At 38.1% G+C, this 27,200-nt stretch overlaps 1 protein-coding gene across 4 annotated transcripts in view; it reads right to left on the bottom strand.

Annotated features, from left to right (window-relative positions):
- Positions 1–27,200, bottom strand: part of PDZRN4 (PDZ domain containing ring finger 4) — a 235,172-nt gene that overhangs the window by 18,312 nt on the left and 189,660 nt on the right. For all 4 annotated transcript variants that reach the window (XM_053942833.1, XM_053942834.1, XM_053942832.1 and 1 more), the window contains 2 exons: positions 22,682–22,935; positions 20,994–21,096 (listed from right to left, as the gene is read on the bottom strand). In XM_053942833.1, the coding sequence (XP_053798808.1) occupies positions 20,994–21,096; positions 22,682–22,935 (357 nt within the window). The remainder of the gene's footprint in view (positions 1–20,993; positions 21,097–22,681; positions 22,936–27,200) is intronic.

The following is a 27,200-nucleotide window of genomic DNA, read 5'->3' on the forward strand; positions in this document are numbered from 1 at the left end:
AGAGTATTAGCTTGGTTTCAAGTAGGAAACTTTAGTTGGTATTTGTATATAAAGGGAGTCTTCAGGTCACATTTGGACCCTGACAGCTTCTGCTTCTGTGGCTATGCAATAAAAGGAGAGAGATTAACCTTTGCTTCCGTTCTCAGATATAGAGTTCTCTGTGATACAAAGCCTGTTCCCCCCCATTCCCAGAGATGTCATACAGACTAATCCACAAACAGGCATTGGGTGCACAGCAGTGAGGACTCACTACTGAGTCAAGCAAGTTGAGGGGCTTTTTTTTTGTCAAAAAAGCACAACTTAGAGAAAAACCTGTACTTCACACACCTGGGTTAGCCAACGAGCCTCGTGACGTTTTCAGCTGAACATCTTTCACAAAGTGCACTACTATGGCTTGCTCCCCTGCTTCCTCACAAGAATTCAAACCTACACAGGTTCACTACCTGCACAAACCCTAGAAGCTTCTCTCTGGACTTTGGGCATTCAGTGTCTTCACAAAAACAAAGAAAATGTAGAAAAAACTCATGAAACCTGTATGGTATATGGCAAGAGTTTTACATAGAGTGGTAAAGAGTGGAACTATTCGCCAGTACATGTTATACACTGGGTTTGAAAGAAGAAACACAGAAGCATGTTTTACTAGGGAAGGGAATTACAGTGACCTGATTTTGGCATTGGGAGCAAAAGGATGTGTACTGGAGGGAGGCCTATTCAAAACCCATAGTAATTGATGCCTCCAGAGGGAAAGACCACTTGACTAGAACTGTAATATTAGGGAGAAATTACAGTAACAAAACGGCTTCAATTACAGCAACAAGGTACACTTTTAAAGAATAAAGAAGTTTGTGGTCCCTTGGAGACCTATAAGGAAACCTAAATACACCATAAAGGACCAAAACTGGGATCTTTAAATCAAGGCAAACAGGGAGCTGTGCACAAGCTGAAATCATTAACTTTCATTGTCCTGCTGGCACAGCCTCTTGTATCCCCAAGCTGAGGGTGGACAGGGGCCCCAAGGACTGCTCTGAACACAATTTCTTCAGATGCGAATGACCTTAAAATTCTCGTGGATGATTTGACTCAAAATACTACTGCAAAATTGTACCAACATTTCAGGCTGCAAACAAACTGAATTCTCTTAGTGTGCTGGCTCAATGATCAAAAAAATTAACCATTTAGGGCATGAGAGAGCAAAGAAAATGAGGATGAGCTGAAAAGCTTCATCCTGTGTGTAGAAGAGATTTACCAAAACCACCTCAGGGAACCAACTGACGACAAGTATCAGTGACTAACGTCCTCTGGCTTGGCTGCAATAGCCCTGGCTGCACATAGTACTTGAGCTACTATAGCTTTCACTTCTCTGCCCAGTAATAGATCTGACAGCTGAGGTTAGTACTTGGTAGTCTTGGACTATCTCTTTCCTAAATGACTATATGGGGTGTAGTCTGATGGCTGCACATGGCTGTGGCTGCTTAGAAGCTGTAGATACCTACAACTGAGATCCTGGCACTTAGTATTAAAGTCTCCAACAACCATTTCATGTTTTTCAGTCTAGATGCAAGTACATACTCAAGTAATATCTCATTCAGCATGAGGGAGAAGGTGGGTAAGGTCTGCTGCTTTGCACTGGAAGTCATTCCAGATAACTGCCTTTTGCCCATGGCACATCTGCACTACTAACCTCATGGCATCTCTTTTTTTACAGGAAACACGATACATCCTGGTCACAAGCAAACAAAACAGAGTTGAAAAGTATTTTTGGGAAATTTAAAAACACTTAGCATTAAATAGCAAATCATCTCTCAGAGCAAAAGCCCACAAATCTGATCTCTAAGTCTGTGTAAAAGCACATATGAAACAACTTCAGTGGCAGAGCAGCAAGTGAAGCGCTACAGAACCTGGACTATCACAGTCAAATACATTTGACATAGTATTTTGCAACAGATTCTTTATAATGTTGTGAAGTTTTTTTCCTCACAACTGGTCTTTAGCAGAAGAAACAGTAGGTTTGGCAGCAGTAATGAATTTGTAAGGTCCCGATTTCCTTCTCTAAAATCTTTTTTGATATATATACACGCATGTGCGTGCACACACACACAGAGACAAAGCTTTCTCTTTGGCTTTTGTCTGTGTGCATGTAGGGACTGAACTGCCAGTCTTCAAAACTCAGCATTTTCAACATCTATGAGAAATAATATTTGGACATTCATGCACAGTGCTGACAGGCAGATGGTGGGAGGAGAGGGACTGAAGCTCAGGAAGAGCTCAGGAGATGATAGCCTTCCCCTCTTTTGGGCATACTGGGGACAGCACCTCTCAACATGAAGAGAGTACTTTTCTGCCAAGTGACAGAAATCAATGCCAAATGGCTAAATCTTTGACTTGCTGTTTTTTTTTCTCTGTGTGGCCAGAACAAAAATTCAGTGCATTTTCACAGTAAAGACAATACTTTAAAGTGTTTTGCCATAAATTATTTGGTTAAAAGATAGACATGGAAATTAGAATAAGGACTATCCCTTCCTGAAAGACTGGGATGCAAATTTACAAAGTAGGCAATTTCTGTAGACATAGAAAAGACAGAAAAGAGATGCGGATCATGTAGGATTGAAATTTTCCTACTGTCTCAAATTCATCGTACCTTACAAAAAACAAAACAAAACAAAAAAAAAAAAAAAAAAAACAAACAACCCAAAAAAAATAATATTTAGGACTATCTTGCCTCGTAAGACAGATTTTTATCAGAGTTCCAGAAGTTTCCTGCTTTCAAGTCCCTATTCCCTGTTTGATTGTAACTGCTTTGCTATAGTCAACTCACAACTTTTTGTGACTTGTTTTCCTTATCTATAAGCAGAAAACACTACTAGAGTAGCAGCACATTAAAGAATAAATGATTGCAGAGCATTTGAAAAGCACTGTAAGAATACTATAAATACTCTACATCCTTCCAAAAAATCCCCATCTGCCTTTTACAGCAATTGTTGAACCCACTTAAAAGACTGAGACAGACTATCAAAACTGTCACAGCTACTGAGCTTTGTTCACCCACACAGTATCGCAGAGTAATGGGTGCAATGAACTCTGCTACTAGAAGAGGCAGCATGAAATCCAAACACAATAGTATTTTTCCTAAATGGACATTGTGTGATCAGTTAACGTTAAACTCCTCAATTACAATGAGAATATTATCTTGCCATTGAGACATAGTAAAAAAAAAAAAATTAATTAGTGCTATTCCCCAGTGTAAATGAACCTGTTATTCATAGTTCAAAGTTTATATTTTTGCAACATGGTAAGACAGAAGATCCTAAGCATTTTCATTTTTTCTTTTTTCTTTTTTCTTTTTTCTTTTTTCTTTTTTCTTTATTCTTTATTCTTTAAAAGTATACCTTGTTGCTGTAATTGAAGCCATTTCATGATACAGTCAACTATTTAATTTCTATGCATTAACTAGAATCTACTCACTATATTTAGCTCCATTATCTCTAGAGGAAAAGATCACTATAGTCTAGCCTGTAAAACCAAAACACTCTGCTTTCTTCCCTCTCCAGTTCAAACAACACTCCTAAATAGAAGGGAAGAAAAAAAGACAGGAATGAGAAAGGAAGCGTCTCTGTTTACAAGTATGAAAACAACAGGTTTTAAATTAAGAGCCAACACAACAGGACACACGTAGGTTTTAGAAAAGGAAATCACCACAGCATACTGGAGAAGGATCCCTACTCCGTCAGCAGAAAGAAAAAATGCTGCCAATCTGAAAAACTCCTTGTATGGTGAAACAAGCAATGCAGTTCGGAGATGCTTTATCTTAATCCTAAAATGTTTGAAATATGGCTGATAAGTTCTATCTACAAAGCCCACAGTAGCGTAATGGTGTTTTAAGGCAAAAGAATTCCAAGAGATGCACTCTATGGACATGTCTGTGGTTCAGCAATTTTTCTGTACCAGTGAAGGATAACTAGTATGTTTTGGACCAAACCCAGACTATAATTCTTACTAGTTGATATTCTTGCAATATCAAGGGGAAAAAAAAATTTCCAGAAAATAAAATGTTATTTTCGTAGCCACCCAGAACAACGCACTTACCACTAATAAGTGAGCTACTGCCCACAGCTAAGTAAGTGGTTGCGTGCAGATTCTGAAACAACCCCATGAGATAAACCACCTTTATGTTTTATCCCTTTACAGTCCATCACCAGGCAGAGCTCCAAACCTTTACACAATTTACCTCATGGTGAGATCACCTAAGAATTTGGAAATGTTAAAATTCACAAAGGTTTATCTTACAGGTTTTTTGATTATGTCTTTGTCTACCTGTAAAGCAGTGTCTTGTGTCAGGCAAGTTATTCTGTGCCACAGCCCTTTCAGCAGAAATCAAGGCTTATTGAATGGAACAAGAAGCCCAATATCTGATGATCCAAAGTGGAGAAGCATAGTGTTTAGCATACATTTTAAGAAAAAACAACACCAAAATAATAAAGTAAAATAAGAGAAGAATAGTTACTTTTGTCTTTGTTTTTCCTTTTTACCTGTAGTAATTGCTGAGAAGCTGCTTTTACTGTTCATCTTGCTAATGGTTTAATTGACAGAATGAGTAATTGAATGAAGGAAGCACAAAAGGCTGAGATCAGAGTACTTACAGAATAGCTCAATGAGGAATTGACTGAGAAAGTACATTAAAGTCTGATTTATTTTAATAAATTAGTTACACTGAAAAAAACCCCTCATCTATCTGAGCTAGTGGCAGTCTTCTGAGGAATCAAACAGAAGAGCTAAGGGACTATATGGATTACACACACCTTAAAATTAAGATTCATTCTGAAGTATCATCTTGATTCTGCACCTTTATGGGTGAGACCAACCTCCAGCTGAATTTTGTCTGCTTTTCACACTTTCTGTCACAGTTACTGTATGAAGTTTCTGTACATGAGGTAATTTTTTCAGCTTCTTGTTAGTTTCTGTAAACTATGGAAACTAAGAAAAGATCAGTCTCAGTCTCATAAAATTGTTTAGTCATTCCAACTCTGCAGTTCTTGCCTCATCACTTATCTTGCATCTCAATGATTGGGATCATTATCAGACAGGGCTTCAAAGAGCCAAGCACCTGGCAGCATCTTGCTAACAGCATTCATTTTCTTGGTTTTTTTCTTGGTTTTTCTTGTTTTTTTTCCTCCACCTGACCTGAAGGATTTACCTTTTCCAGGCTGCTAAATCACCAGTCGTTTATGTTGCTACTTTGAGTAACATTTAATCTCCATAATGCTACACACTCATCATCACTGGCAAGTAATTCTGCTCATGAAATAAAACTAATACAAACAGAACCTTAACTCTTTTTACAGGAACAGTTCAATCTAATGAAGTCCTAGGAGGGCTAACAGTGGAGCTACTAAATAGAAAAAATTAATCTGAAATTCAGAAGATATGATAATGGTATTAACATGTTACATAAAACCATACATTGCAAATGAGAGGGTGTAAAACAGAGGGGTTTATAGCAAATCAAACATCAGCAGAAGAATAAATGCAATTCTTCAGACTTCATTTAAAAGCACAGTTTATTTCACCTTGAATTTGTACTGTGCAGGAGTTGTGAGTGTCATGTACAAATGTTCAGGGTGTGTACAATAGGTGAGATACACAGTTTAAACAGACAGTGTTTCAAACAGGTATCATGTTTCTCATTACCCAAATCATGCTTCCAACACTGAGCATGGCTTTTTTTTAGAGGTTATATCGTTAATGGTGACCAGAAGTAATTTGAAGAAATTCAGAAGAAAGAGATGTAAATCCCAGCATTGCTAGAATTCATCAAAACAATCTATTTCAACTATGATCCTTTTTCTGTGGACTACCTATCTCTGTTTTGATGAAGAGAGTCTGTGACACCTCTGCTGTATATTTAGTGAAGTAATTTCATACTAAGGTAGGTATTTTACTTTCAGGGTTGGGGTGGGTGTTAAATATTTAATTCTTTACTTGCATGTGCATAATAAGTCTATGTGTGCAAACTTTTATATATGACTATATAGGCACATGCAGTGTTATATATCTGTGCAGTGCTTATATATCTGTATGTAAGTGCATGCCAGGCAAGTCAGTTACACTGCAGAGAATCTTTCCTGGCAATCATCTAACAGTTAATTTAAGAGCATGATTACAATTCTTGAAAACACAGTGACAGGATATATGCTTATAATGAGAAAGTGAAAATGTCAGATCACCCCACAATTCACAGAATCAGAGTAATGACATTTACAGCCATCTCTGGATTTCACTAACTTTTAATGACAAGCCATATAGACTATCTATTTACTCATAAATGCAAAAAACAAATGGTAAAAAGAAACAAGAATTTTCAGTTTCTAGAAAACTCTTCTGTCATAAGATAGATTAGTCCAATATAAACCCCTTCTCTCACTTTTCCTCCATGACAACTGTTTATGGTGAGCTACTGTAAAGAAACGGCTTGCAGGAGAGCCTGTATAGAGGAACTGCCTATCACTGCAGCTTTCTTAAGTCTGCCAATACAAAAAGACCAAAATTATCTGGGATTCTGGGGCTCCCAGACAGAAGGCAAGTAATACTGCAGGCAAACAAAGGCATCCTAGACCTCAGAACTATCCTAACACTATCAAAGAGTTATGCTCTCCTGTCAAATGGATTTTCCAGGAAGTACATTAATGTCTTTGTAACACAGGCTAATTGAAGGCTATGTTCCAGAAGTATTCAGTGTGAAACAGAGTGCAATGAAACAGCCCTCCCCTTCACAGGTCACTGCAGGGTCCTATCACATTCTTTTCACAATGAATGAAACTTGTATTTAAAAGCTTGCAGGGGGTTTAATTTACAAACACTTGCCACTTTCACCAGAAAAACAATTCTTCTATCATAAAAGCAAAGCTCTTAACTGCTCTGCTATCTTCAACATGTAAGGTAAGAAACAGTGCAGGATTTTAGCACATTATAGATCAGTTTTAGAACCCATTCTGTAAATGTCTGTGGAGATTTGGTAGAGTTCAGGGTTTCGTTTTTAAAATTACTGACATCCTCAAGTTGTGAAAATAACCTAAAGAAATAAATTATTTTTTCCTCTTTCTAACAGTCCCAGTATGTTCTGTTATTCAGATTTCACATAGCCCAGCACATCTACAATGTACTTGGGGGCTATTTGGATGGAAATAGAAAAGCTATGGAGCAAGACAGAGACAGCCTAGATGTAAACAAGTTGGAACTGCTGGCAGCTGTGCTGTTCCAAATAAAATTGCATTCCCTGGTGTCCTCTCACTTATCAATTTTGACAGAAGACTGTCCTGACTTCTCATAAACAGCATTGAAAAGGACAAATCACATTGGGTGTCAGATTTGCCAGAATGGATTTGGTTGGTAGCTTGCCACAAAGAAATAGAGGGTTATCTCCATTCCACATGGTGGGGAAAGACAATGCTCAGTCCAAGGGGTGGGGGCTTTACCTTATAGGCTGAAGTCTCATATAATCCTCATTTTTTGAAGTCTGGTTTAGATTTAAGAATCTCTGACACAAGATTTGTTTACATCAAAGCAGAAAGTAGAAATATCAGCAAGCATTTTTCAAATGCATAATCCAAACCCAAACACAATGTAGTATGAGAAATACTTAAAAATAAAACCACTTTCCTACTGATCCCTGCTTTATAGCTACTCTTACAGCCACATGCTCTTTTGTGTCCAGACAAAGAATGCTCTGGGATGGCAGGATGCTGCAGACAATTATACCAGTGTTAGAAAACAAAACAAAACAAAAGAAGAAAAAGAAAAAACTAGCAGAAACCCCCAGAATTAATATGCTGAAATATAGGCACCTATTAATTAAATATCACCGTTCAACTGTGGCAGCAGAATTTGGCCCTGTAGCTGCTGAATCTTTTAATAATAAAGAAGCTCCAATGGATGTGGGAATTCACTCTTACCCTGCAGCTCTGGAGTGAAAATTTTTGGTGTGCATTACACTTCTGTGTGAAAAATCAAACACTGGAGAAACTTAGGGCATGGTAGGCCTGCCAGTGAGTGTTCAGCAGTCTGATGTGTGATGATCAGCAACAGCCTCCTGGCCATGAGTGGGAGGAGGAAGACACCCTGGTGTCAGCTGAGACTCCCTTTGGGTGAGGACGGCATGGATAGCAGTCATGGAGCAGGTGGGGCAACTGGTTGGGCTGGATGAATGATGGAGCTGGACTACAAATATGAGAAGCCTGTGATCACTGTGCTATGAACAAATTCAGTGCTGCAGTAGGAGGAAGGGTCTGGAGTATATGAGGATGAGATAAACACCTTTAAGTCTGTGGGCCTGGCAGACCTTGTGTGGGCTGTCTGACTTGCATTTAAAGGACATTTTAACATAAAGACACCTGGTGGACTTTAGAGTGAGTGTATGTCATATGGAAGTCAAAGAAAGAAAAAAAATCCTTTGCAAATTACAGGCTACCTGGCTGCTAAAGGCTCAACAGCCGACAGTGTATCTTCCAGGAAGTCACAAACCCTCTCTTGAAGTTTAGCTAGCATACATGATACCAAAATGATAAATCCAAAAAATCAACACTTATGAGAAATACTTATGAGAAATATTAACCCTAAAATACTCTAAATGCTATTAAAAAACAACTTTTCCCCATTGTCTGGATGATCACACTTACTGGAAAATAAAACATCCACTGTCTTCTTTCAAACAGACCATGGCTTTACTTTTCTCCCTGATTCTTCTTCCTTCCTATTTGTCCTCTTTATTTCTGTTCTTTTCCCATGGTGCAGTATGAATGCTAATTTATTAGCGATACTTAACTACATACCTATATTTTTCTGTGATATGCATGCATATATATTTCCTCCTGCTTGAGACCCAACACCCCTTCTGGTATATTGTGTATCTGGGAAAACCATGAATACTTGCTTTCTGAGCAGAGAGACCCATGATGAAATGCTTATATGTAGTATTTTTCAGCATTAACTTTGGTCCTTGCTAATAGTGTTTCCCTCAATAGAAATGTAAATTTGCAAGGATACAAGAGGAGGTTGAAGTATAATTAGCTAACTGATAATATGCAGTGAAGTGTTTCTTTTTCACTAATCTTAGATCCTACATTGTCACTTTCTTCTCATTAAACAAAGTAGGTGGGAATAGCACAGAGGAGGCAGAAACTGAACCTTATGTTAAAATGAGATAAGCAGACTGGAGCAGTAACTATTCTATTGTGAAGTGTGTGTGAACACACTAAACTGTCACATTGGTTTTTGCTCCTTGAGGGTAGGGAGAACAAATCCATCAAACTTAACCAGTTCAATTTTTCTTTCCTTTTGGGGCTTCCCAAAATTTGCTCCCCATCTGTTTTCCAATGGAAATGGCTCTGATGTAAAATGTTATAATGGACCTTCTCTTGGTTTTCAGGTAGGAATACAGTACTCCATGTCTTGCTAGAAGTCCATTAACTAATTAGAGGGCTGGAGTACATCTCCAAAAAGGGAAAGCTGGGAGAACTGCATTTGATTAGTCTTTTGAAGAGAATTCACCTACTCTCAATAAGGAGATATTGTTGCTTCCTTCAGGTATCAATGCAAGAGTCCAGAGAAGTCAGAACCAGACTCTCTGAGGTGCATTGTGACAGTCACATGAGACAACAGACACTAGTTGCTACTCAGGAAATTCCAATTAGATATTTAGGGAAGTGCTTCTTACTATGAGGGTAGTCAAAGACTGGAAGAGTTGTCCAGAGAAGTTGTAGACTATAACTACAACTACAAGTTGTAGACTATAACTATAACTATATATCAGCTGTATAATCAGCAGCCATTTCTTTGCTCCTTTACAACAGGCTCACTGCAATTTCTGGACTTGCTTCAAATAGGGGTAATTGAAGGCCACTTGGAAAATTTAGTGGTAATGTCTACTGAAGGGAATGAGACAATATTAGCTCATGACATCAGTGCTAAAATCTTTACAACAACTTCTACATTTCTGTTTATCATTCATTGTGTTGGTGATTAAGGTCTGGAAGGGATCCAAGATGTGCAAAAGATCTATGTACTTCGAAACCAGTCTCCACATCTGAGACTGTCAGATATATACTTCTCTGTCCATGAATGCCCTCTGGAGTTTTCCAGGCCCTAATGGTACAAAAACCATTCAAATTTCACACACTTCATTGCGTAGAAGAAAGTACTGAAGGTACTGTTGAAAGTAAGAATTCTGATAAGGCCAGGAACTTCAGGTCCCCAGATGATAGGTGTTCCCCTTCCAAAAACCTCATATACCTCAGCTGTTTCTGGTTTCCAATTCCCTTAAGTTTAATAAAGAACCTCTTCATAGCTTACAGTTCTTTCTAAATTGTAGCAAGCACCTTTTTCTAGACAATAAATCTTACATAGACGAAGTCCAGAGTTTTAAGAGGTGTCATAGCTGCAGATTTAAGGGGCATTCAGCTGCAGTTCAGATCAGCTGAAAATCACTTAGAATAATTAGCTTTCACAATACAATAAATGAAATAATAAATTAAAACAATACAATAATAATACAATAAATTTCACCTAGTGCAGGTAAAATCATACTTCATATTTGCTGTATTTCAAAATGTTACTACTGAGTACTTGGCTCTATAAACATCATTGTTACTGCTGCCTGCCTGCTTTGGGCCTGAAATGTGTCAGAAGATTTATCTGCCTCATCAGCACTTTCTAAACACCCAGGCAGCCAATCGAAATGGGGAGGCATAACAGATGTGCCAACATCTGCTGCAGCAAGCATTTATCTGGACAGTGAAACATATAGCTGTAGATTCAAACTCTTAACCAGTTACAACTTCATGTGTTTGGACAGCCTAGATTTACAACTGTGTGAAGGCTATTTTGGGATATTAATTGAAATCAAGTTGAAAATGCAGTTTTTCAATTACATTTGTGAGAAATATACTTTTCTGTTATTCAGTTTATGTCTTTCAGACACAGTAAAGGCAAAATACTATGAAAAAGCTAATTTTAAAGTTGAACTTAGAAATTCTTAGAAAGCACTATTAAAATCCCATCCCATCTATGCTCTTGTTTACCTTACACATATTAAAATATGTATAGTTAAAATATGCACATTTTAATCACATACATATGCCTATAAATCAAGTACATGAAGCAATAGGAAATTACTTTCAAAACACATTTTGATTTTCCTGGCATCAGAATGAGGTCTATGGGCAACATATCCATGCTGAGTTTCAGCTGTTCAAACTTCTGTTGCACACAGAATGCCCTCTACCCCCAAACACATACTTGTGCAGATTGATAAAACCATGAGATGAAATACAAAGCAAACTCATCTTCTGCTTTTTGATGCACAATACAGTTTCACCTATATTCCTGCTCACCAAACCATGCCCTCTAGGAATGACTATCACATTCTCTTTGAAGAGATCCCTCATTAAATAAGAAAGCAAACTCCCAGAGAAAAGGCCTCTCCTGCTTTTTTTTGATTTCTCCTCTGAAGGCCCAGCATGAATAATACTGAAACTTTGCTTTAAGCCCAGTTTATTGTAAAAGGTTCCCTCTTGCTAGGGGGACTCAGCCCATGTTTCCTGTGCTCTAGGATTTCCTAGGATCTGAGCTTTAAAATAGCAACATTATAATAAACTGGTTAACATGACTTAGGCTACTTTTAAAAGAATATGTAAAATAAATTATTCCCTCCCATCTTTTGTCTGTATAGCTAGATTTCATGTTTCCAAGACAGACTACATGAACATTCAAGTAGAAGGCATATGAAAAATGGCATTAATAAAATCCTTAGAAACATTTTGACTGTAAAGCATATATGGAAGTATGTGGGATAATAATGTAAGAACTGTCTAAACAAAGAATTTCTCCAAAACAGAAGATTTATAATCCACACATTTCCATAAATATGAAAATATTACCAGCACCTTTCTCTTCTTTATCACTGACTAAAAAGCACATTCCATACATTGTAATGTCGCCCAGCAATAAAGTGTTGCTAAAGTAAAGCCACTTTTCTTCATTTTCCTGGTAAAACATAAGCTCTGACAACAAGTAAGAATTTTTATTAGCTTCCAGGTGAAGTAAGGAGTAACCCTGTGCTTATTTTATGAAATCATGAAAAAGAATGAATTTCACTGACTTGATAAATATTTTCTCCTGTTTTAAAACACAATAAATGGTAATAACCTTGATAAATTTGTCCATGCCAGTTTTGTGTCTTTTTTCCCCCATTCTCTCATGATCCTCTGCAGTTGTGGACACAATTCAAATCCCTAAATTGGAATATTTGTTACTTAGAGGAAGTGAGATGATAGCAACTTCATTCACTTTGAATGTCAGAATTTTGTGATGATATACAATGAACAACTGTGGCAGAAATTACCCTGACATTGCCTTCTATCTAAATGACCCAATGGCTAGCAAGGAAAAAGACTGATTTAATGGCCAAAAAAGAGATACATTACAATTAAAGGCTTCTGGCTTTTATTGCTACTTCTGCCACTGATTGACTTGGTAAGTCTCTCAATACAACTGTCCTTAGTTCACCTGCTTATGAATTCACGTAGCAATACAGGACATCATAACACTGCAGAACCTCAATAGAATGGTTTTGTTTAATTTCTTTATACCTGAAAAGTAACTGCAATACTTAAAGGACAAATGAAAATCTGAAAGAAAAGGGCTGCTCCTTTTATCAATCCTTTGCTCATTTACAGTGTACAATCGGCCACAGTTAGGGAGAAATTCCATGTTTATTATTGTCTATGGGTAAATTATATTGATGTAAATTCACAGGCATTTTTAAAAAAAATGCCAGTGAAAATACAAAATCTTCTACTGTTTTATGCCAAATGCATCCTCAGTGTTCTTTTAATTGTATCCAGTGTTATTAAAAGAAATAAAGCAAAAAATATTCCAGTGCCACTTTCCCCTTTTTTTATTTCAACTGTGACCTTTTCCATTTTTAGTCAACAGCTGGGTCACAGGCCGGGTGTTTGCCACCCAGAACTCTTTTGAGTTAACAAGAAGAAATCACAAGGAAAGGTTTTAGAAGCCCTGATCATGCTAAGTGCTTCTTCAAGTCCAACTGAATCAACTTTAATGATCTATTTACTAATCCAGGTGAATTCCTTACAAGATAGCTTTAAACACAGTCCATTTTTTCTCTTTATATTTGTATGATAGGACAGGTGGAATGGGAAAAAAAAAAGGCCAATCATCCCAAGTCTCCACAAACCAGACTCTCCTAAGCAGCCAAGGTCACAAACTACACACATACCCGTTCACTTCTGTCATGATACTTCTTATCAGCAAGTACTACATAATATTAAAAATTGCCACCAAAAAATCAGAATAATGGTGTCAGTAAATGTCTCTATACCATGGGGTACGCATGATTCAGCTGTAACTGCTAAGTTTGAACCAATGGTCAGAAAAGAAATATAGTGTACCAAGTGTCTCTCCTATGATAACAGACTGAGAGAATTGGGGTTGTTCAGCCTGGAAAAGAGAAAGCCTCAGGAAGAACTTAGAGCAGCTTTCCACACCTAAGGGGGGCTACAAGGGAGTTGGAGAGGGACTTTATACGTGGGCATGTCATGATAGGACAAGGGGTAAGGACTTTAAAATGAAAGAAGGCACATTTTGATTATATATTAGGAACAAGTTCTTCACTATGAGGGTAGTGAGACACCCAGAGAAGCTGTGGATGCTCCATCCCTGGCAGTATTCAGGGCCATGCTGGATGAGACTTTGAACAGCCTGGTCAAGTGGGAGGTGTCCCTGCCAATGGCAGGGGTTGGAACTACATGATCTTTAAAGTCCTTTCCAATCCAAACCATTCCACGATTCTGTGATGAAGTCACAGATTATCTAAGCCCACTTTGAGCTCTCAGTTCAGTCCCTTCACCACAACAACAGTCCCATAAGGAAAGGCATGTGGTGAGAAGCATCTGCTTTTTCCATTGAAAATCTACAACACATCAAATTTGTTCCTATTTCTCCTACCATACCAGTCAGGTCTGATGACAATGGAAAGCCTTGTCCACCATTTCAGCTCTTCTAAACTACAACATCCATATCTCTATAAGGATCCATATTTCTTGAAGCCTTCTCTTTTAAATTATGTCTGGTGGTTGCTGAATTTAAAAACTGCCTTTTATTTCCTAGAGGTGCATTTTGTGATTTATCTCCAATTTTAAGAAGTTCAGGGTAAAATATAAAGACTCCAATCACAGTAGGAAATACAGTGAAAAAACATACAGAACCTGATAGCTAGCTTCATTGTGCAGAAACACTCATCGAGTAACAAAACAAAAGAGCCTGACAGCAGCAATCAGCAGTGCTGGCAGTGTGTGCACAGAAGCTGTTTCCAAAAAACCCTGTTTGTTCAGGTGCTAGCAATTGAGGAGGAGTTCCGGTTGTGTTGCCGCAAGCTCCTGTAATGCTCACACAGGGGTGTTTGCAGACTATCAGAGCTCTGGAGGGAGCTGTTACAGGCTATCAGCTCAGTAATCCTCATGTTAAAAAGGCCCTAAATATGTATTTACAAGATAGACAGACCTGTGTGTTTTATTGGTTAAGTACTGTATGCGTTGAAAAGGTCTTAAATAGGAATTCACCAGGCAGGCAGGTCTCATCTGGGCTATTACAGCAATGGTGGGCTGTTCACTGAGAATGAATGTCACTGAGACCACTCTTCAGTGGCCCATGAGAGCCTCAACCCATAAATACTTATAGGTGTTCAAGTAACTTTATTCAGATAAACAGCCTCACTCAGACTGCTATCTGAAATTACTCCTTCTTTATTTCTAAGGAAAAAAATGCCAATAAAAATCAATCACTTCAAAAGTGTAATGTCACAGAACTGATAAATTTGAATTTGTTCCTGAAATACCTTCCCTTATCACAGTTGGATGAGTATCACTGGAAGAGAGAACCAGTGTGTTACTGCTGCACTGTATCTACTGCAATGCTCAGATACAGTAGAAGAAACAAGGAGAGCAGGGTAAAATTTTTTCCCAATGCAATTTTTAAGTGTCCAGTGAAAAGATGTCTACACAAAAACTTACTCATGGCCAATTCCAAAAGGTTTCTAGCTTATCTCTGTTCAAGTATCTCTATTTTTAGTTGTTTGTGAAAACAGCTGACAGCATCTGATCCAGAAATGCTCAGGTCAATAGGAAACCTTAGGAATTTCAGCAGGTTTGGAGCAGGCCAACAGTAAATTTGATGGACTAATCTAAATTTGCAGTTAACAGATTTATGAGTGCAAATACTTATCAAAACATTTAAATGAATGGCTGTGCATAACCATAAATTAGCATTTGCATTCAACATGCATACAGACACATTTATTTCCTTATTCTGATAGAAAAATCTGTCCCTTGGGTTTACAAATCAGAACATGATCTTAAGAGTAATAATTTTTGCCCTGAAGTATTAACCAACCCTCAGAGCACCATGCACTGCTGTGCTTAGGAGGAGGAGGATGCAGTAAAGCAACTTGCATATGAATATTATAATTTCCAGAAGTCCTATTTTCTATAGCATGGGAAAAATCCATGCAGCATGTGTGTAGTTTCTAGCTCATGCTCCAAGTGGGAAAAGTCTCACATGGCTTTTTCTCAAAATACCATACTCTTTCCCCCAAGAACTCTTATCCTTCCACTGCTTGGACACAAAAGGCTCCATAAAACACGATCACAGAAAGATTTTACCTGCACATGATTCATGTGGCTGTCTGTATGTTTACTGACATGCACAAATGTTCTGAGCAAAAAAGTAACATAAAGCTGCTCAATGGTTTCTAAGTGAAGAGATCAGAATACCTCATAATTTCATATCGGATCAACTCTATCCTAAGCAACTTTTCAGAGGTACTGGTCTTAAAACTATACCAATCTATCAAGACTATCATTGGCTTGCATTAGAACTAAAGTCATCAGATACAGGTGGGCTAACACAATGGCTTCCATTCTCCCTTCTTCACTCTGAAATGTTTCCCTCCTGACATGATGGACTATTGGATGGACATGATGGACATGATGGATATAATTTTCCAGGCTCCTGAAAGCTGAAACAATCACTTGTGCCTAAAAATGAAAATAATCAGAGCTGGAAAGTCTTTTAGGCAATTATTCTGGTTTCTTTTGTGCATTCACATTGACTAATATCCAACCTTCCTCCAAAAAAGAACCCGTCAATGTTGACAGCAAATTTACGTATAGTCTTCCTCACATATGCAACAACAGATAATGCGACCCACTGCTATTCCTTCTCAAGGATGTCTGCTTTTTGCTGTTTGGAAGAAGCATTCAGCTGGAAATGAGAATCTTTTCCTGAGATATATGAAGTTTTAAAAGCTGTAATCCCCCAGCAGAAAGCAATCACCTCCCATTCTGCTTTTGCTCAAAAGCTACTTCAGTACATACATGGTATGAAGGTCTCTGCCCATGGATAAGGACCTGGTGACTAAACACTACCAGCTTGTGCCTGCTTGTAACAGGTTATTTTCTTGTCTCATTAGACTGATTGCGTAGGACCAGACTCAGTGATACCTTCTTTTGACCAGCTCTGTCTTTACAACATTCTTTGTTGGTTATCTTTTTTCTACCTATCTTGTAACTGTACCACCATTTATGTGACTCTGTCATCTTAATTTCTGTATTACTATTAATGTTCCAAAACAAATATACAAAGTTTCTCTCTCCTGGATAGTAGGTTCAGAAATGTTATTAAGTGTGCACCATTAGCTTATTTATTCCTCCCTAGCACCAGTAGCCTCTATTATTCTTACAAGGACAAATTTTAGAGCAACGTTCAACACAGATTTACTGGGGACTGTGATGCTTTTAGTCATTTCACCTCATTGGTGTGCAAGTGTGATCTACAATCTAAACTCACTTGTCCAGCAGCAGAAAGCCACTCATAGTCAGGCTGGGTGGGTTTGTTCTGAATATCTCTGGCTCTCTTTCAGTGATATTGATTGCAAGTCCAATGGAGCACTTACACATCAGTCGATTCCTGCTTCTTAAAAGTCCTCATGAGTATCTGTCTATGCAAGAATTGCAAATCTTTTGATGCCTTTCTGCCAACACTGACTGATGTGGGCTCTGCCTAAGCATCTACCAGCAATTCAGATTTCTTTTAGGACAATTTTTGCAGTAGCAACATAAGGATGCTCAAGTTGGCAGATGAAAATCCCCCAGCTTCATCATCTTCCCAGCCATTTGTTTAAAGTATGGTACTGTATGGAGCCTAATGAGCCTCCCTGGGAGTGCATCCTTCCAAGACAATTGGCTCATACTTGAGTTAATTTCATTGTGACAATCTGATCACAGCCCACAGGGCTTTTCTAGTTTACAACTGGAGTAGAAGAGTCTTATAAGTGTCTAATCCTACCACTGCAAGTCCATATACCCAGTGCTGACTATCATATATGATCCTCCTCTTGGTCTCTTATGGTGGAAGCTCAGGTACTTAAACACTAGCACATATTTGTAAGCAAGAATAAAAGTGATCAGAGTTTTTCAGGACATTCCCTTTCTTGGAAAACATTTTTGTTTCCAGCACCCCATTTGCTAGTCGTCTCATTTCCTTACTTCCTAATGTGGCTGCATATTTTGCATTTGTGTCTCTCACAACTGATGCATTCTTCATTTACAAACCATTTCTAGGAAATAATGAAGTGTTGTTCTAGTTCTTTTTCTGCTCACTATCTTGTTTCAATTCCTCTCTGAAATTTCAAGGTTTGGATTTTAATCCATTTAAAAATTTTCGTGTTTGCCAAGGAGACCCGTGAGCTACTTCTCTCCATCCTTTTGTACAATGGGAAGGTTAATGTGCATTTTGGAAACAGAACCATGCTCTTGACAGCAGACAAGTTTTTTTGCTGTGTGTGATTAGCTAAAGTTCAACCAGAAAGTTGTCACAAATTAAAAAAACAATTATAAAATCAAGGAACACTGATAAAATCCTCCTTCTAAATAAAGCACAGTAATAACAATAAACCTCTTTCCCCTAAACACAGGATAAATCAATCAGTGTGAGATAGAGAACGCTCTGTGGTTCTTCCATCCAGCCTGCAGACTGAGGGGTGGCATGAGCAGGGCTTCTGCACCACTTCTCCATGCTGCTTTCACCCTTAGACGGCAGATATGATGCGTGAAAAATCTAGAAACTAAGCAACACACTTTTGAGACAGTATTAATACAGGAGGTAATATAAAAGCTGGTCTTTATTGGAGGCCTCTAGAGGAGAGTGAAGACAGTTTTGTAAGTTCAGCAAATCATCATATTGCCAAGAATCCCCAGTTAGAAGCAGAGGTGATGAGGTAATTCCCCCACTTGGTTCAGCCTCTTCTGGAGCCCCCTTCTTCTACCCTCTTGGGAGGGTAGCTCCTCCTTGGTTCCCAGAAGAAGCAAGATTAGAACAGGGTCTTTGGAATTTGTGTTGTCTTTCTGTCTATCAGGGTAGGAAAAATGCTGGAGTTAGCTAGGAACTATATAGCTATACAATAATAGTCTACAGAGCTAAAAATATATGAAGAATATATACAAGCAAAAATTCTTTTGGCATCAGATGGACTGATAATTTTTGTTCGTCTCTTGTCAGTTTTTGTCTTCCCAAATATTTGAGCATTTTTTCTTCCCTGTTGCTGCTGCCACAGCAGAGGAACTGTGGAGCTGTGCTTGAAATTAGATCAGGCAGCAACACTTCTAAAATTCTATTAAAAAAAAAAAATTGGATTAGTTCCCACATCTGTTTCACAGTAAGTAATACTGGCATAATTGAGGGGCCAGGATACATCAGGGCAAGTCCCTCTGCAGAGGAAAGGAGTGGCCACAGCAGAGTACACCTAGGGCAATACTGTTCTCTAGGTCTCTAGGTTGTAGAGACCATGAGAGCATTGGAGCACCCCCTGTCCTGCTGCTTCTTCCTAGGACTGGCAACAGGAGCTGGGAAGTTCTTTTTGACTCTGAGATTCTTTTTTGGGATGGAGATATATAACTATGAGGACAATGCTCTCAGTTTTTCCAGATCCCTGGTTATGGCAAGGGACATTTGTACAAGGACCTGAAAGAGCAGATAATACAACCAGTGAGAAACTTAAACCATAATATTACCATATGGGCTTAAACTTTGGGAATATCTTTAATGGTTAGAGCTCTGCTAATTAAAGGTTGCGAGATGTTCTTGTTCCTCCTAAAAAACTTTCATATTTAGTAGAAAACCTTCTTCACAAAGGAGTCCAGACAGTTTCTTTCCCATTTAAATTTCACATTAAACACTTTATTTCAGACACTCAGTGAATATGACTTGAGCAACTGAATCACAGCTAACAGCAAATTAATGACTATGATGTTGTGATTAGCAGAGTATACAGGCAACTGAGAATCTGCCCAAACATTTACTGTAGTCACAGTATTTATGTCAGCCATTATTAGGGATAAATAATGGCCTCAAAGAGGACTAGATTCCACCAGGTCGACCCTTTAAAAATTGTCACTGATATTCTTATTAAATGGTGAAAATTATTTGTTTTACCATTTAAAAAAAAATCTTTCTAGATGCTTACATTACTAATTAAATTAAATACTACCAGAAAAAATAGTTTCTATTACATTTCAGGAACAAGTATCATGAACAAACACACCTGACAGAGAAATTTAATATTGTATTACACATGGGGAGTCAAAATAGAACTTAAAGTCTGAGACTTATGCTGTGAGATACTACACCAAAATCCAGCTGGGAAGAAAAAATCATTTCACTTATCCATAGCAATGATTTTTTTAGGAGTTCAAATAAAAGTTTGCTTGTTCTGAAGAGATCCACTAAGTAGATGTTATTTGATTTTTCAGATTCCCCTGTCTGCTAGAAGACCAGTGGGCTGAACTTGCAGTTGAGTGTCTTAGATGCTAAAGACACAATAAAAGTGAACTCACTGCATATTTGCCAAGGCTTTCGCCTTTCATTTAATTTCCAAATGCCATCCAGTTACATGAAACCTTTGAGAGGGTTTCTTAAGGTAGAGCAAGCAGGAGGGTAGGATGTTTTTAATATTGTATTAAAGATTTTTAATTATTTATAATCATTCTTATTTAAAACACAGTAACTTGAACTTATGAAAAGACTCAGCACTGTTTAATAATAAAAAGAACCATCTGCTTCTTATGTCTGTACCTATAAATATTTTGTTACTAGATGACAGTGGAAAACATGAAAAGCTAATGACTGACTGACAAGTAGATTATTTAGATATTTAAATGAAAATCTAATGAAGAGCAACATCACTAATCACATGTTATCATTTTGGGAAGCTTCACATAATGATTTTCCAGTGACTCATACACACATCCACCCTTGTTACCAGACAGTGCAATACATTAGCAGCAAAGGGAGATTTGTGGTACAGAGCACAATCTCTTATAATTGCAATACTTACAATGTCAAATATCAAAGAGCAAGTAATAAAAACTATATTCATTATCCAGTTTGAAGTGTGATCTTAAAAACACTCAAGCACACCCCCAAATATCTAGAAGACTGATTTCTCAGGCATGAAATACAAGGACAATTGATTCTTAAAATTAAGAGGCAGGAGGGGGAAAGCAATTAAGCTTCCAGTAACCATTTGTAATTGTGGAAAGGCTTGCTTTAAAGCATTAAATCTATTCAAAAGAAGCATTCAGGTTGCAGTCTCCACTGCACAAAGACAGAACATGTTAAACAAGCCTCCTAGACTTGTATGTAGTCACCCACTGCAGAATTCTGCTTTCAAATTTCACATCTTTAGCCTAACCCTAGCCTAACCCCAGTAAATCCTGTGACATCACACAGGTATAACACAAAACTGCCTTTTGTGTTGATTTTAAGAAGTATTCCCACTCTTCTTTTTCTCAGAGGAGCCTGCTATCAGCTGTGTAAATGTCATATCTGTAATAACAGAAAGAGAGGGTGAAATGTGCCCGTGATCTTACCTCATACTCAAAGTCCTCTGCTCTATCTGCATCAGCAGGCAGGCTGGAAAGATACTCATTACCTTCATAAAATTCATGCTCCACTGGGTGAAGAGAATGGCAGCTATGTGGAACAAAGCAGTACAATAACAATAGATGAGAAAATATGGTTTTTTTTTTAATTAAAAGGTCCCACCTCACCCCCCTCAACTGTCACCTCCTCCCCCTGCTTCCAACCCAGTCTCACTTCATAGTTTTCTCATCTCAGGAGTGTTACTCTGAATGGCTTGACAGCCTGAAAGAACCAAGTACCTGAAAGAGCTAGCACCAAAAGCAGCATAGGCTGTTTTCCTTGCAAAAGCTCATGCTCTGGCTGAGTTCATTTTGCTGGGTTCATCTTTCAGCATATTTACACAGAGTGATTTCTTAAAAGGGTCTGGTTTGAGCTGAACTGTTTCACTGTGACATTTTTGGATTCCTTACACTCATAAAGGTACATAACTCCAGATTCAGGTGCTGTGTCACAGCTGGGGGCAACTCATAAATTATCTGGTCATAGTCTTGAACAATCTACAGGTCATATCATGCTCACAAACTGCTCAAGAATTTACCTAAAATAATTTGCATTATCCTCTTGTATTAATGTGGTAAGAACATGGTGAAGTGCACTTGAGTAACTGCACAGTTACGAATGTCAGTAAACTGTACTGTTAAATGGGCTTGGAAGACAAAGAATGAGGCCTTTACAACATCTCTAGACCCAAGGCTGGATCCCAAACATGTAGTATCCAGTGTGGACCTGTCTTAGCAGAGGTTAAAAACTCTTCCCCATGCTGAGGACATGGGAACCTCAATCACAGTAGCCCAGAGTTTAGAAATACCCAATAAAACTCAGAAATACATGTATCCTATTCCTTGCTGTGCAGCAGTCAGAAGTAAGCAAAATCCATCTAACCCAGAACTTCTCAAAATGGACCTACATCAAAGTCAAAAGTGTCATGTTCTGCGTTAGCATCAATTCTGCAGACACACACTTCATGCCAGCAAATCACTGAAAAAGCTCTAGGGCTATAATGTTTTTTTGCAGGCTACAGAGGGTCTGTAGGGTCATCTGGGGTTACCCACAATATGATGTTATTTATGAGGTGGAGTCAATAGAGGAAGAACCCTAAACCCTGCTTTTGTATAAGCACCACCTGCTGGTGTTTGCATCCAATTCAGTTCCAAAGAGAGATAAATTAATTCACATATTTTGCCATATGATAGATGAGATGGTACTTTTGGATCTCTATATTTTTGGAATTGTTTTGCTTTTGGTAAGGGGACCTTTATATTAAATCACTTGTTTCCTTGATTTTTTTTTTGTGAAAAATTTGGAAGAACAGAAAACAAGACTAGCTCTTTCTAGATCTGAACAAGCGTTTTTGGTGCGTTGGAGCACAGAAATGTTTTTCTTCTTGATTAGGGCTTAGCTTTGGATGAACAGATACATAAACACAAAGTAATCATATCTAAGATTCCTTCCTGTAGCCCTAATCTGCAAGTAGAGTTTAGGAAAGCTGTCACTCAACCATGAATGGCATAGTGGTTATCAACAACATTTATTATTTATTTAAAGTGTTCCTGAGACTTTTTCAGGAAAAGGCTAGAAGACCATCACTGCAATGCCTCAATCCCACAGGTAAGCAGCAGAACAAGATAAACCATACCTATCTGAAAGTAGAAAAGGGCAGATATCAGGAACTGGTGGTGTGGAAGGCCTTAGCTTGGCCAGAGCCATGATATGCTCAAAAGTGATGTCAGTCTGAGTGCTGGCATCCATAAGCTGAACATCCTGAGAGCTACTGTGAGCTTTGGTAGCTGGGGCTCGTCGTAAAACCTGAACTACAATGGGCTCCTTGGCATTGCGGAAAGCTTCCACTGCTTCTTCGTGAGTGGCCTTGGAGAGGTCCTTCCCATTCACCTAGAGAAAACAGGAGAATTCAGCAAAGGTGAGAGAAAAGGCAGCATAAAAATATGGGCGTAAAATATAGGGGGATGAATTATATGTGCAGTACCTCAAGCCACCTGATGACATTGATGAGCACATTTTGATATCCATACAAGAGGGAATATACAGCTGGGAGGAGAAATAAGTTCTTTAATCTTTGCCAGAAATTAGAAATGGTTTGAACTCTTCCATAACATCCCACCCAATGGAATCCAAACACAGCAAAAAAAAAAATACAGTATTTGGAAAGTAATTTAAATTATTTCTCTTATCCTGTTTTATTAACTTTGTAAAATACAGCTAAAATAGGAGGAGTGCCTTTAATTTTGAATTTCAGCATTTTCAGTGGCATACAATTGTTTTAAAGGATTTCTGACATAGCACTGTTATTAATGCAGATGTCAATAAACATGTCTCTGATGTCTAAAAAGAAACAAGGCCAATTTTCAATGTTTTGTCACTTATCTGTTACAGCTATTATACAACCATTAAGACCACAGCTAGGAAGATCGGACTAGCATAGTCAGCTGCTGGTCTTTCAAGGAAAGAGAACTAACTCAATAAATAATTTGCTATGAACAAACAAATAATCAACTAGAGAAAATTATATTGCAAATGTTGCATAGCTTGGCAAAACTAAAAGACTGTGCCAAGGTTTCTCTCTGCTACAGGCAAAGCAGCAAATTCCTCCTGGTCTAGATGAGGCCTTAGGGTACTAAAAAAAGTAACCGCAAGGTTTGATTATGCTAAATTTATACAAATTCAGGGGCTTGGGGCAAGATTTGCAAGCATCAGCCCATTACAAAATGTGAAGGCTAATTGGTCAATGGCAGTCAGTAGCTAAGCCCTTGAACATAGGACTGTTCAACCTCCTTACACAGAAAATACCATTCCAGAGTTTTCAGAGCAGTGGGACCACTGTTGACTGTTACACAGGACCTAACTGATGTGAGCTACTGTGGAAATGAGATGATTCTGTGCTGGGGTAGAAAGGTAGGGTTTTTTAGTAAGAAATGTGGCTACCTGAAGGTACCAAAACCTGATTAAAATTTATATTCCTGCCAGCAAATCAGAAATAGGAATCTGTTGCAAGATCATGCTCAAATTATCTTCTTTGTATAGACAATGAGTCATAAAACTTCATAAAATTTAATGAACTAAGTCTAAACCCTCCCCAGAAATGGGACAGACCCCATAAATTACTTTTCCCCAATGTCTGCAAGTAGTGGTTGAAATTAAAATTTCTTTGCCACATCATTCCTTCATTCAAGAAATTCTTGGAACTGTCTTGTCAAAAAGGTCAAAGGCAAACAGGAACAATGTCAACAAGCTCAAAAGAGCCTCAGTAACTCAGCAGCCTTCAGTAACATTTTGAAGCAACTTGTGCAACCATAGTCCTATCATATTTATATGATAGCATGGCTAGGATACTGCTGACCATTCACTCCATGTATATATCAATTCAGTACATTTCCAGAGTATGTGCACAAGGACAAAGTAATGTCATCTTTCCTCTTAACTTCCAAAGAATCACCACTTTCACGCCCACGTCACTCATGAGGACATGCAAAATAACCGTACTGTGATGTAGCCACCAATGTAAAGGTCAGCTGATCTTTCTAGCTAGACCCAACGTCGTATGCAGTGATGAGAAGCCTGCAAATTTTGGACACATTTTTATACATATAAAAGCTCAAAACTCCTTATGCTGAATGCCTGGGACACCCAAAAGGACCACGCCACTGCAGCCTAGACTGTGACCAGGTAATTCAAAAGGCAGCTAGGTTGGCCACCTAAGCTCAATGCATATCTGTCGTCTGTCTGATAACTGAAGCAAAAAAATTAAGATTTAATGTTATAATTTTATCATTTAAACTATCATCCATAAAATCATAACTAATTATAATCTAATTTACGTGGAAGAATATCAGTTGTATCTAAGAGGAAGAGCCATCAAAGAAAAAATTAAGATCTAAGAAAACCAAAGAAATTTCCCCAAGGAGAGAGCTTCTGCAAACCCCCTCTGCTAACACAAGTCACACTGCTGGGGTGTTCAGACTCAACGCCATTTAACAGAGGCAATTAGAGACAAAGCCTGGGTCTTCAGCCACTCTTCAGTTCCAGTCTCTGCTTCATTCTTATTTTTAACTCCGATCCTATCAAGGACACAGTTTCTCAGTCTCTGTGATTTTTGTAACAAGAGTGGCCTATAGGCTGTCTGAGGGTCTCTCATTCCTATGGCCATAAGAATAGAAAAATTACTTTCCTGGCTCCCCAGTCCCTTTCAATACTTCTTAAGCTTCAGATAACTATATGGTGTTTCTCTTAAAAGTAAATGCTTGGAAATAAATACCACATAGCAATGTATCAATTTTTTTTCCTCTATTCAAGTATAAAACACACAATCCTTCTGTATCCCAGCTGAACCACATGGATTTTGCCACAAGATAACCCTTTTATCACAGATCCACATGAACAAATCTAAAAGATGTTTGGATAACATACAAACACCTTTTTTTCTTGAAAACCAGAAGCTCTGTCTATTCACATCAGTCAATACTTATCACTTATTCTGAGGAAATAGACATAAATTCACAATAATGCCATTTACATGCAAATTTCATTTCTAAAGAATAATAATATTTTAAAATCACATGAATGTGAAAAATCACAAAAGATACACATTTTCATTTATTCTGGGAACCTATAGCTGACCTCTATTTTCATTTAAATGCCTATTTAATTTGATAACTTTAAACCCATTCTCTCCTTTATTTGGTTTCTTATGAAATACAAGCTCAGTAGACCCAATACTTGTTTAAATTGTCACTTGAAGTTTGTCAACACACTTTGTCGATCTGCATAAAGGCCACATAATTTACAAATGCCTCCTTTCTCATAAGAAAATCTATAGCTGAATTACTCTATGCAGACAGCTGCCCTGCCCACGTAGGGCTGAGAAGAATTTTTTAAAGACCTAAAGCCAGTACTACAGATGGGGTTGGAATAATTTTTCCTGAAGGTTCTTTAAGGATCTTCTTCCTCCTGCATTATCCCCCAACTTAACTCTCACATATAGTTACCCTGGGAGGCAAAGACAGCTGAGCACTTATTTACAGCAAGCTATTTACAGGTTCTTAGTGGATGATTAAATAAATTCCTCGCCTCTGAAAGGTTACTTTCAGTGGAATCCAGGGTACTATTTTAAGTGGATAGAGAAATCAGTCACTTTTAACAGTCAACACAACTACAAGGGAATACATTTGTTGTAGCAGATGGGCTAATTAATCCACAAGCTAGTTGTGAATGTTAAGTAAAGAATATATCTTTTCTCATGTAAACCATCCTCCTCCCCTCTTTGATTAAGCTTTTGTTTAATGAAAGCTCTCTCCCCCTGTCCCTGGCTATTGGACACACTGCAAAGTCTGGGCCACTTGTCAACATCTCCCCCAGAGTGACCAGTGGCCACTGCCTGGATCCTTGCCATCCCCTTTGGATTCTTGCTCTAAACCCAGCCACATGCACAACTTCATCAGCATCAGAAAATAAACAATGAAATGGGCTTTGTCTTCCATGCAAACATCAACTGACATTGGCCAACTGCCACTTCTAATGCCAGCACCAATGTACACAGGCATATTCCCACACAGAGAGGTAGGCAGCAGAGAAGTAAGGACAGGACTAAATAACAAACAGTGACTATAAAATATGTAGATAAATGGTGGTTAAGATATCTTCATGTTCTGAGTACTAAAGAAAAGCTAAAGAAAAATCAGTCCTTCAATGAAGACTGCTTCCAAGATTTAAGTGCCTGTGACTGAAAATGTAAACTGCCTTGTCTGTCTTCTAATACTTTTCTGCTCTTGATCTTGATTTAATGCAGGGCAGAATTTTTGAACCAAAAGTGCCAGAAATGTTGATGTTTCCTGTAGTCTTTACTTTTTCCATATTAAGAGAAAAAGGAAAATAGCAGAAAAAAGGAAAAAAAAAAGGAAAATTTATGTATAGTCATGTGAATGCAATCATCACAAAATCATTAGCAACTCATGAGATAACCTTCTACCCCCAGCAAATATCTGGCACATGCAAGTTTAAATTTAAGATCAGCTCTGCTGAAGAAAAATCCTTTGAGATGCTTCATTTATTCAGTAAAGGCAATGGGAAGAATAATTTAAGTGTTCTCCAAGAGCAGAGATGTCTAGACACACAGGTTTCCTAGCTAAATGACAGAGATGCTG

Source organism: Vidua chalybeata, chromosome 5 (genome assembly GCF_026979565.1).
Source record: "Vidua chalybeata isolate OUT-0048 chromosome 5, bVidCha1 merged haplotype, whole genome shotgun sequence".
Taxonomy (NCBI): domain Eukaryota; kingdom Metazoa; phylum Chordata; class Aves; order Passeriformes; family Viduidae; genus Vidua; species Vidua chalybeata.